At 35.0% G+C, this 12,347-nt stretch overlaps 2 protein-coding genes and 1 long non-coding RNA gene across 3 annotated transcripts; 1 reads left to right on the top strand and 2 right to left on the bottom strand.

Annotated features, from left to right (window-relative positions):
• Nucleotides 1–3,117: 3,117 nt before the first annotated feature.
• LOC140180965 (uncharacterized) lies at nt 3,118–4,901 on the bottom strand. Its single transcript, XR_011875280.1, has 3 exons — nt 4,773–4,901; nt 3,746–4,687; nt 3,118–3,522 (listed from the first exon to the last, which is right to left on the bottom strand). It is a non-coding gene; the product is annotated as an uncharacterized lncRNA (long non-coding RNA).
• Nucleotides 4,902–6,342: 1,441 nt separating this feature from the next.
• LOC112763361 (protein BOLA2-like) lies at nt 6,343–7,858 on the bottom strand. Its single transcript, XM_072221869.1, has 5 exons — nt 7,855–7,858; nt 7,602–7,653; nt 7,119–7,206; nt 6,863–6,885; nt 6,343–6,777 (listed from the first exon to the last, which is right to left on the bottom strand). Exons 1-5 carry the CDS (start codon nt 7,856–7,858, stop codon nt 6,579–6,581), a joined length of 366 nt encoding a protein of 121 aa, XP_072077970.1. The 3' UTR covers nt 6,343–6,578.
• A 2,980-nt stretch (nt 7,859–10,838) lies between these two features.
• On the top strand, nt 10,839–11,177 carry LOC140180616 (putative pentatricopeptide repeat-containing protein At3g49142). The gene has a single exon (XM_072221868.1). The coding sequence runs from the start codon at nt 10,839–10,841 to the stop codon at nt 11,175–11,177; it is 339 nt and encodes a 112-aa protein (XP_072077969.1).
• Nucleotides 11,178–12,347: the final 1,170 nt, after the last annotated feature.

Here is a 12,347-nt window from a genome sequence, read left to right as displayed (position 1 = left end):
TTGGATCGAACGGGCCGAATCGGTCGAACCGGACCTGTGGGCCTAACCAGCTCATTAAATAAAATGAGCTGAAGCTCCTCTTCCCATTTTTGCATGCAAAACACGCTGGAAGCAAGCCAAACAAGGGGAAGAACATCTTGAGTTCCAAAACCCTTGATTTCATTCAAATCCATGTAACTTTTGATTCGGAGCTCCGATCGCTGTACCGTTTGCAGCCACGCGACCGTGGCATCGAGCTCTACAAAGTTCGGTACATTGTAAGGTAAGAAAGTCATGTTTTCTTCCCCAATTCCCCAGTTTCAATTTCGAAAATTCATGAGCAAAAATGTTGAAATTGTTAAATTTCAGTGTTTAAGATCAAAATAACTTGGTGGACTTGCCGAGTCTTGTCCCAATTTTTTCGTTGGTAAGGTGAGAATCCTAGAACTCTAGTTAATTCTTTAATTTGTATTTTGGGTATTGAATTTTGGGAATATGTTGTGATAATTATGTTAGGTGCATGTAAATATGTGATATGAGGCAATTGGATATGTTGGAAGCTTAATTGGAAGCTTGGTGAGAGTTCAAGTTGCTGGATTTTTGGTGGTTGAGGCTTACAACTTTGCCTTGTGGGTTACCTTGGATAAATACGTGGAAATCGGCCAATGTATGGTTTAGGTTTCGCGTACTTAATATATAATGCTCTGTGAAAACTTAGGCTAGACAACCCTAGGATAAGTTGGAATGTAAAAGAACGTTTAATGTTTAGTGTCCTTGTTGTTGAATTGTACTATGAGTTGTGTATTAGGTTATTGTTGTGGATGAGGATAATAGGATGTGAATTGATGAATTTATGACTATGAACTTGTTGAAAGAATATATGAAGGTCTTGGATTGGTGGATAACAAATTTGTTGATATATTTGCAAGGTTGATATATGATATTGTGGAATTGGGTTATAGTAGTTATGGAAGGATTATTGTGGTAATGGAAAAGTGATGTTCTGTTGATTTTGGTGCTTGTTGGCTAGTTGGGGATTTGATGCATTTGGGAAGTGTATGTATGTTATTATTGATTTGAGGTATGGTTTATCATGGTGACTATTGTGGTAATGTTATTGATAGGTTGTGTTGATAGATATAAAGACGGTAAGTTGAATTTTTTAAAGAAAATAGAGGTTTGAGGCTTTGAACGAAAACTTGATTTTTACGAACTTTGGCAATCCATAACTTGAAACTCAAATTTTGGATGAAGATGAGATTTATTTCAAATCAAAGAGGGTTTTATAAGATTTAGAACAATATAAATTTTGTGGAAAACCGAATTCTGTAGAGGAAGTTATGGACGCCGAAAATCTTGTGCAAAAAACTGAAATTTCTTAAGTACAGCAAAATCAAGATTTCTGGTGTGTGCATACGCACACTGATGTGCGCACGCACCCAGCAGTAGCAAAAATTTCATTTGTGCGTATGCACGCCATGATGCGCACGCACACTAAGTAGTTCTTGGCTGGTGTGCGCACGCACACGCTCTGCTTTTCACATATTGTGCGCACGCACACGTGTGTACGTCCGCACACACTCTGTGTTTCTGCACCTGTATTTTTGTGATTCAAGCATGGTTTTGAACCCTTAAACCTCTATTTTTACCCTTTCAACCCTAGATCTTATTAGAAAGTTTAGTAATTAGTTGAAGCTAGAAAATTGAGGTAACTTGAGAATGAAGAAAAGGGATAAACATGATGAATTATAAGAGAATGATGTGAAGGTTAAATGAAATCATGATGCCATGGCTATGATGAATGATTATATAATGAATATGAATGGTTATGAATATTATACGGCTTATGAATTTAATGATATCTGAGATACAAGTTTTCCTGGGTGACAGAACTGTGGCTTGCCACCATGTGTTCCAGGTTGAAACTCGATACTCTGTAGATCCTATGTCGTAAGGGTGACTGGGCACGTATAAATTTTCGGGAATGGATATCTCCCATTGAGTAAGTTATATGTAAATGAATGAATGTATGAATTATGAATAAAATGTGAAAAGCTATGCATAGACTCATGGGGATGCGCGACGAGGGATAGTCTAAGGGTTTCAGACTTGTCGGGTTGGCTGGATAACCGACAGATGAACCTCATTAGCTATAGGATAGGCATACATCATGTGCATTCTGTTTGTTTTGTCTGTTATGCATTACATGGAATTGCTTAACTGAATATATAATATGCTAATTGTTATAATTTCTACCTGCACTATTTGTTTTCTACTTGTGCTTGAAATTGTTTGGTTGTTTGTCTCTACTAAATCATTGGTGATGGAGGAGTGGAGGAAAGGTGGATCGGTTTAGTGATAAAGTTAAGTTTAAGTAGATAAGTTTAGAATTCCGTAGAACACCTACCCTTTTTATGGCTTCTGTATAGAATCTAAGTTTTATAACTGAGTATCGGCGTTCTAGGATTGCTTCTAGCATTCCCAGGACCTTATATATTATATGCGTGGCACCTTTACCAAGCGAGAACCTCCAGTTCTCATCCCATACTGTGTTGTTGTTTTCAGATGCAGGTCGAGAGGCATCTGGATCCACAACTAGAAAATGGATTAATACAGACAGATTTACAGACGAATTTAGTCTTTATTACAGACGAATTTTTGGTTACCGATGAAATTACCGAAGGATTTTGTCCCTTTGTAAAAGCCCCGTCGAAAATTATTTACCGACGGATTTTTTTCCGTCAGAAAATTACAGATGGATTTTTACCAGTTACCGACGGATTTTCCCTCTGTAAATTTTCTATCCATTTCCCAAAGGCAACGCACTTTCAGACGGATTTTCCGTCTGTAATTATAGACGGATTTTCCAACGGATTTTCCGTCTGTAATTTGAACTTTGGAAAATCATCTTACACTCTGATTACAGACAGAAAATCCGTCTGTAAATCCGTCAGTAAGGTAAAATATAATTTTTTTATTTTTCTAATTACAAAATAAACTTATTTTCATATAAAATAAATATAAATTTAATACAAATTTTTATCTAATTTGTATTCGAATATTTATAACATTTCAAAAAATAAACAAATTCACCGTATTATAAAACTAAGAAAATTATTATAAGCAAGCAAGTCAATATAATTCAAAACATAAACAAAGTGTATTATCAACTATAATCCTCAGTATATTGTTCAACCATACTAAATTTTACACAATTTTATCTAATTTTAAACAAAGTGATCGACTTTACTGTTGCCCATGTCATTCTCTGTAGGAAGTCCCACAGCAGTACCAAGAGCCCTCACCAATCTCCACCTTTCAGGTGCACCCTACAACAACAAAAACCAACCAACCCCACCATTCATTTCTATTTCTATCTCATCAATAATCATACAAATCCAACAAATTCGATAACACTGGAATTTCCAACTAAATAAACTTCAAATCAAGAGAAGGCCTCTCACCTACCAATGACAAGGTAACAAAAACCTAGGAATCATAACAATACATGAGCAGCAAGTGAATCAAGCAAACATATACACCCTGAAAAGGGGGATCAATCTTAGATCTTATCATTATATGAATGAATATATCATAATATATGCAAAAAGAAAAAGATTTCAGATTCCACAAAAGCTAAGATAATACATAATAATCTTGTGAAATGCATATAGCTATCCAGTTCAAACACTTTATTAATTAGTAATATGGAAGTAGCAGTGTTAGTGGTTCTATATATATAAAACCTTTCAGTTTAAGATGATACCTCCTTGTTGCTAAAAGCCTGTTTGATAGAGTTGAATTCAACGATATTTGAATCCATGGAGATTATTAGTACATGAATGAAGCAAAGAAATAGGCTTGTAGTGTTTCTATTTGTGGTATGAGTTACACTTTTATAATTATGGTGGAAGACACATCATCAGCTGTGGCAATAAGCAAGAGCAGCAAGCAAAGACAAGTTAGAGTAATATAATATTAAGCAGCAGCCAAGAAAAGAAGCACATGTTCCTAACTTGATCCACTCATCTTCAGATCCAATCACTTCAAACCTTCTCCAAAATTCTCTCTCTCTCTTCTCTCCTTAATTCAGCACCTTCTAGCACCACAGAGAGAGATAATAAATTAACAACAACAACAACAATAATAATATAATATAGTACTGTAACCGTGTAAGCTTATAACCATAGAGTATGCTATATAGAAGAAGAAGAAGAAGAAGAATGGCTTTAATTAAGTAAGTGATTGTACTTGTACTTGTTCCTAACTTGGAGAAGAGCAAAGAAATAGTCGTTGAATTTGCCAAATCTGCTGCAAATGTTGCCAAAATAAAAGTGTAAGAAAATATCTCTATTCTTAATTTTTGGAATATATATGGTCAAAACTCGAAGGAGAATTTTTGGAATCCCTATTTACACTAAAAATAGTAGCATATGAATCTTCTCTTGTAAGCAATGCAGCCAATCAGAGATTTTCTCATACTTTCTCTTGGACCTTCAAATTGTATTACCTCACCACCTTCCCCTGAATTTGATTTTCCACCTAATCTGTTCATTGCAATTGCAATTGCTTCATGAGTTTCTCTTGAAATAGCTCCAAGAGACATCCCACCAGTGCAGAACCGATGCACAATAGCTGAAGTAGGTTCAACCTTCCCTACAGGTATTGGAGCACGATCACTTTTGAACTCAAGAAGTTCACGAAGAACCTGCAATAAAAAACAGAGATCTCAAATAACATTTTGGGTAACAAAATGCAAGATAAAGGCAGAAACTAGGATCTTTAAGACTCACATTCACAGGTCGGTTAGCCAAATGCTACTGATAAACTGAAAAGGCACTTTGACCAATAATCAAGCTGTAAAACATCACATGCAACTACTATCATCATCAACATAAACCAGATAATCCAAAAAAAGTAAATCAATAATCAAGCTATAAAACATCACATGTAAAGACATATAATCACCAATAATTATCCTAGACCAATATGCATTCAACTAAAACAAGAATCAATGATCTTCCTACCCAGCCAAAACCAAGGCTACTTGCTAATTAGCTTACAGTCACATGCATTCAACTAAATCAATTAAATAAGAATATCCTACCAGAATGTTAACATGGTTCCAGAGAAAATCAACATGAATCAGAAGCAAAATGAAAAAATGGAAGAGAAACTCACCTTTTCTTCTCCTTTGGAGGCAGAGATCAAAATCCAGAAACAAGGGAAAGATTGAAGCTTCTTGCTGTTGTTCAAAAGCTGCTGCTGCTGCATCATCTTTTAGATTCTGACAAAGAAAAGAAGATAGCTATAACTTCACATCAAATATTAGAGTACACCATATATATATATATATATATATATATAGTAATCTAACTATGGAAAGAAATGCATGCTTTCTTCAAAAATTACCTGAATTTCCACACGAAGGGCTGTGATTTCCTCATCTCTCCCATCCTATGTTTGTTTTCCAGCCTTGAGAGCACCCTATGACAATAAATAAATAAAAAAATTGAGTATTCCACAAAATTCTGTCTCTCAATATAATTGAGTATTCCATGAAGGGGGCTGTGATTTCCACAGTTCATATTTCTGCCACATATGATATGATTAATATCCATTCTTCTGGCATACCTCTCTTTGTCGCAAAGCAGCTTCCTTCCAACATAAATAGCAAACAAGCTAGCTTACCTGCTCAGAAGTTTGGTTTCTAGGGATACACCTTCTCTAAGAGAAGCAACCTGCCAAAATTAAAATGAACAATGACACAAAAAATCAGCAAAGGCAGCACAAGGTGTAAAGTAGTTTCTATTGGTAAGTATTAAGAAAATGAAAAATCAAACTCTTTCACGAACGAAAATAGCAAAGTACCTTTGAAAACAAATCTTCTACTTCTCTTTCACGAATATCACCAAGGAGGTTCCCAACGTACACTATTCTGCTCCCATGCCTACTCATTTTCAATCTACAGCAATAAAATAATCGAAAAATAAGGAACAACAATAAAACTGAAAGGTGATTAGAAGACCTAAAATTAAGCTAATTCAGCCAGCAATTTCAATTCTCAGCAGAATAAAAATAGAACATCGAAAGGGAGAGAATAAAGAGGAAAATAAAATTGTACAGTTGAATTAGAGAGAGGATATAGAGACTGTTGGGGGCGGAGAAGGGTTGAAATGGGCGAAAGGGATTTTATTTTACCTCTGATGATAAGACGAAATTAGGGATCGGTAAGTTTGCAGTGGAAGGCCTCCAGGTTAGGGTTTTTCAATTTTGTTTGGAGGAAGGTGAAGCCACGGCGGCCATTGTTGAATTGATTCGAATTGGATGTGACTGAAACTTGTGCGATGAGGAGACAATGAATTCAAAGGGGGCACAACAAAGAAGCTTGAATGTACCAAACACAATGTGCTTTAGAATCAATATAAACCTGACCCACTCTTAATATAATTAATCTGCATTCATTGCATCACCACTTACTACTAATCTAATCTATTCTAAGCTGCTCATTACTCATAACTAATATACTAACCTTGTTCATGTTGAGAACACTAATATTCTTATTTATATCCTATTATTGTAACTGAAAAGACATGATCCTAGGCAGCAGGATTTGCTTGGTTGCAGTCTTGTTGCAACTGTTTCCACTGCTCTGGGGTGACAGCTTTCTTGACAGAGAGAGTGTGAATCTCTTTCATTTCCTCCTCCAACGCAGCATTCACCATTCGATGCCTCTCCAGTATCCTCTTGCCTTCAAATTCTTCTGATACAATATCAACTACGAAACTTGCACCGCATCTGATACCGACATGAATTTTATTAGCTTTTCATCAACAAAACGGTTTAATAGCAAAAAATTCAAAGTAAGGTAAGTTTTTTTTACCCTCCAGATGTATCAACTACTTCCTGAAATAGAAATACAAAAAGTGTAAGAAAATAAAAGAATGCCAAAATTAATAGTTTTCCAGGAAACATATCCAGTATAGATAAACAGAATCAAAGGAGTGGCTGTTAGTGGTTGAAAAAAAGCAAATGAAAGAACCAGAGTTCTACTTAGAAAAAAAATGCAGCGTGGAACGAATGATGCAAGAAAGAAACCCTTGGGAGAAGAAATTGAATGAAAACAAGTAGTGACATACCAGGTGAGTAGGGTTGAGTTTGGATTTCAAACAAGATTCAACTTGTAGTTTTTTGCACTTCAAGTTCAAAGAAACTCTAGCATTGACTCTGCAAGGACATCAAGGACAGAGGCAGTAAGAATTGACTCTGCAAGGCAAATCAAGGAAATGCCAAATACTAAATGAAATAACAGTATGTTACATTTAAAGAAAAGCTACAGCCATCACAACAATTTGAGGGTTATATATAAAGAAGCATATACTATGGAGAAAGGAAAGGAAAGAATTGTAAAACTCAAAAAAAGGGTTAGTGTTCTTGTTCTTCCCATAAAAGCTACTCATGTTGGATTCAATAGGTGCTGGCTCCTGAACCCAAACAACAAAAGTGAGTCAGTGAAGAAAAATAAAACACATTCTTGTAATGTAATGCATCGTAGAACAAAGGGATAAAAATGAAGGTAAAAGACATCACAGTCATTGTATCAAACATGTGGTGATCATTACCCCAAGTGGTGCCAATACAGAAGGCCTTCTCCTTCTGCACTTCCAAACACTCCTGCCAAATAAATAAATAAACAGGGAGTTTAGAAACGAATTAGAATTAGTATTCATAATTTCATCTGAATCAGAAGTGAAAGCGTGAAGCAGCTGAGGGGTTCACCTTGTCGAGATCCTCACGAGAACGAGAGGTTCTTGTAGTTCTTGTACTGCTTCAATCGAGTCTCGTGGTACTTCTGTAGCTGTGGTTAAGCTTCACCCATGGAATCCGTTGTATATCTTTCCCATGGAGCTTCAGCACAGGCACACGCAGGAGGAGACAGAGACCGGCGACGCAGGAAGAAAAACAAAGCGTTACGAGTTTCAGCCATGGATGAAGGAGCGACGTTTGAAGGCTTACGACAGAGTGAGCACGACGGAGGCTTTAAGACGGAGGGAGCGACGAAGCAGGGGTTGGAAGCGCGACGAAGTTCTGGGATTAGGGTTGGAGGCGCGACGAAGCTCTGGGGTTAGGGTTGGATGCGGCGGTGGAGGGAGCCCGTACGACGCAAGGGACGACAGAGAGAGATCTGTGACGCCAGCGGCGGCGACAGCGGCGGAAGAAACTGGTGCGACGGAGAGAAGAAGCAACTCGGTGACGGAGAGAGGAACAAGCTCACTTGATATGGGTGGAGTGTAAATGGATCGAGTGGATAGAGATAAGATTAGTGTTATCTCAATATTTACCGATGGAAAATTTAAATTACAGACGGGTTTTTTATCTGCAATAATTTAATAAAATGCAGTGTTTTGTCTATTTAATTACAGACGGATTTTTCGTCTGTAACCATTTCTCACAGAAAAAAAATTAATTTTTCCAACGGAATTATTGACGGATTCTATTTTCCGTCTGTAATTTATGCTAATTCATTTTTTTTGTTTTCCGACAAAAAATCCCTCTGAAATTCCCTCTGTATTTCAGTGGGATAAAATCCGTCGAAAATATCCGTCTGTAATAACTAGTTTTCTAGTAGTGATCCCTGAAGCAGAGTGGTCCCTGGATTCTTTTGATTATCAGTTTATGTATATATGTACTTAGCTTTCTCTCCAAGAAACTTGTTTATTTTTGTCCCTCTTAGAGGTTTAAGGAGAGTGAAGGTTTTATTTCTGTATTTTGGATATTTTGGGATACTTATATACGTATGTAAATATTCTCCGGCCAGCTTTGGCTTCGCGGGCTGAGTCAGGAGCTAGTTATTCTGTTTTCTAGGCTATCTATCCACTCTTTTGCTTTACCATATCTATGATCATTAGGTTTCTTAGCACACAAGATATTTCGTTTCTTGAGCGTTGCGCTTTTTATTTTTCCGATTTTGTTTTACCCGTTTTTCAAGGCTCCTAGTGTATTATATTTTTCCGCAATTATACGTATGTATTTTATTTTAGAGATCCGTAACACCACACTACCTCTATTCTACGACTTAAGCGTAAAGCTCTGAGTAGTAAAGTGTTACAACAATCAACATTAATACCAACACCATTATCATCATCATTTTTTCTCATTTTTTATTTGATATTATTTTTTTTAAAAAATTTTCATACTCTAATTTTTTTTTGTGACATCACTTCTAATAATAGTCATTCTCCATTTAACTATTATTAATAAAAAAATTAAAAAATAAATTTTTTAATAGTGTATGAAAATTTAAAATTTCAAAAATTACAAATAAAATTTCACAAAATCAATTTTTTTTATTATTTGATAATTTTTTAACAAAAAATTCTTATTTCTTTCGTAAAAAACAGTAGAGATCAAAGTATCCCTTACTTTTAGTGAGGATCATATTTCTTTCGTAAAAATAGTTAGAATAGAAAATTAGGCCTGAGCTTTATTAAAAGTCAGAAATGTCTTTACGCCTAACTTAATTAAATAAAGTTAAATAAAATTATAACGGAATGAAGATGAAGGATAATATAACTAGAAAATAGATTTAATTAATGTGTTGTTAGGTTTTAAAAAATGTTATAAAAAATATAAAATTTAAAATTTTAATATATTTATTGAATATTTATTAAAATAAAATATTTAAATTTTTATTACTAACAATTTTAATTTAGAATTTTTTAAATGATCATTTATTTTAAATATTTTATTTATTAATATAGATAATTTGTACACAAATTACGTTTTTTTATCCTATTACTTATTTCATTTAAAGTGTAAACGAATTAATTATGAGTGTATTTTGTTTATGGTGCAAACAAGATAGACACAAATTTTACAAACAAGATATAACCAAATATCGTTTTTTGTGTATTTTTTCAAACTCCATATATCTCATTAGCGAAATAAAATTGTGATGACTTATTTCGTTTACAATGTAAACAAAATACGTATATAATTATTTTGTTTATACTAAAAACAAAATATGTAACAATACCTAAAAACAAATAATGTCCAAAATACCTATTTTAGTAAATAAAATAATTAAAATATTTAATTAATTTTTTTTAAATGATCATTTATGTGATCAATATAAAAATAAGTATTTTTACTAATATAACATTATACAATTGAATGCACATGTAAATTTATTTCACAATAAAGGTTCATCAAAATTAAATTCTATTACCTAAACCCTTAGTAAAGAACAAAAAGATGGAGTGGCAGTGACTAGTAAGCATGACTGGGTAGTGTTGTGATGGAGCTGAGAAGCATGTCTGACGTGCTCCAATTCCACACGCAACACCTGAAAGGGAGTACCCAAAACGATGACGCATTGCGCAACATCTCCAAGCTCTTCACTTTCGCTGCCTTCTTTCCCACCGGCGATCTCTCCTACGCTGGCCTCCTCCTCTGCTCCATCCCCCGCCCCAACTCCTATTATTACAACACTATCATCCCACCTATTTTTGCAACCCCGACCCCACCCACCACACATACACTCTCTCTCTCTCTCTCTCTCTCTCTCTCTCTCTCTCTCTCTCTCTCTCTCTCTCTCTCTCTCTCTCTCTCTCTCTCTCTCTCCATGCTCCACCACCAACCACCTCAACCCGATAACTTCACTTACCCATTCCTCCTTAAGTGTCTCGCCCGATTGAAACTCACCTCACAAGGCAAACAGATCCACACTCTCTTCACTAAAACGGGTTTCGAGTTAGATCTGTTTATCCAGAATGCCTTGATCCATATGTATTCCTAATTTGGCGAATTGGGAGGTGTTTGATAGAATGCCTTTTAGGGATGTAATTTCTTGGACTTCAATGATTGGGGGCCTTGTCAACGCTGACCACCACATCAACGCCTTGGCCTTATTTGATAGCATGTTGAAGGCTGGGATAGAGGTCAAGAATGCTACCGTGATGTCTGTTTTGAGGGCCTGTGCTGAAACTGAAGCTTTAAGTGTGGAAAAGAAGGTGCACATGATTGTGAAGGAGAAGAGAATTGATTCTAAGGCTAATGTTTGCACTACCCTTGTTGATATGTATGCTAAAAGTGGGTGCTTGAAGAGTGCAAGGAACGTGTTTGACAATGTTATGGACAAGGATGTTTTTGTTTGGACTGCAATGATCTCTGCCCTTGCTAGCCATGGAATGTTTTAGGCATTAATAAAATGCCTATTAAGCTTGATGTAGTTCTTTGGGAGACCCTGAGGGAGGTTAGTTCGTTTTGTTATTCAGGCTAAGAATAGAATGTTAGCATTTTGTTTGAGCATCATGAGGTTATCTTCCTCATTACCAAGTCCCTAGTGATCATTATTGAGGGTAAGTATGGCTTAATTGGAATCAATCACTATATAATCATGACCAAGAGTTTTGGAAAATATAAGAATAACAGATTTGTATTAACACAAAAGCGTTATTTTTTTTTTCAGATAGATTGGACAACTGTCAATTCTAAACACCACAAATGCACACACATAATGTACATATTTAAGGGTTTTATATACTACTTGGTCATTGTCAAAGTTCGTATCTGAGTGCAATAAATTAAGAGACCATGTATTGTTACTCAACTAAAATCTTAGCTGCACACAAAATTTTTCAAAATGTCTTCTAAATAAATTCTAAAGCCCAAATATATATATATATATATATATATATATATATATATATATATATATATATATATATATATAACCAGAATAGCAAAACAATGATCAAGTTTGGGAGTTGCTAATGGAATATTTTATTATTGCAATTGAGAACTCCCAAAAAAAAATATAATGACCTAATTTTTAGCACGTCATGATCATGCTAATAGTAAGATGTCACTAATCTATTTTCTTACAAAAACTAACTCTTTATTAATATAGTATGAGTTTAATTCGCCATCAGAAACGTGAACGTGTCTTTATGGGATAATTTTTTTTATTCAACGTAGCACAAAAATCGATGGTCAATTACAGATAAAATATGAGATGGAATAGAATAGAAGCAAACATTATTCACATACTACCGCATGGGATTCTTATTCACAACTAGTTCACATCCATCAGTCGCGTCATTACTTTGACCCATATAAAGTTATTCATAGTAATGACTACATATAGCTATGTACATATATATATATATATATATATACAAGACATCCCACGTCTTAGCTCATTCAGTAAGCCCCTAACTTAGTACCCAAGCTAGCTTAACCCCATATATATCTGCCCCTCAGAGCTACAAAAGAAAGGAAAAGACACTCTAGCTATGGCCGATTAGCTACCATAAAAAAATCGTAAAATCATTGTTAATCTGACGCAAAATATAATTTGTGACGAA

This window comes from Arachis hypogaea, chromosome 17, assembly GCF_003086295.3.
Source record: "Arachis hypogaea cultivar Tifrunner chromosome 17, arahy.Tifrunner.gnm2.J5K5, whole genome shotgun sequence".
Lineage (NCBI taxonomy): Eukaryota > Viridiplantae > Streptophyta > Magnoliopsida > Fabales > Fabaceae > Arachis > Arachis hypogaea.
This window is presented reverse-complemented; position numbering and strand designations above follow the sequence as displayed.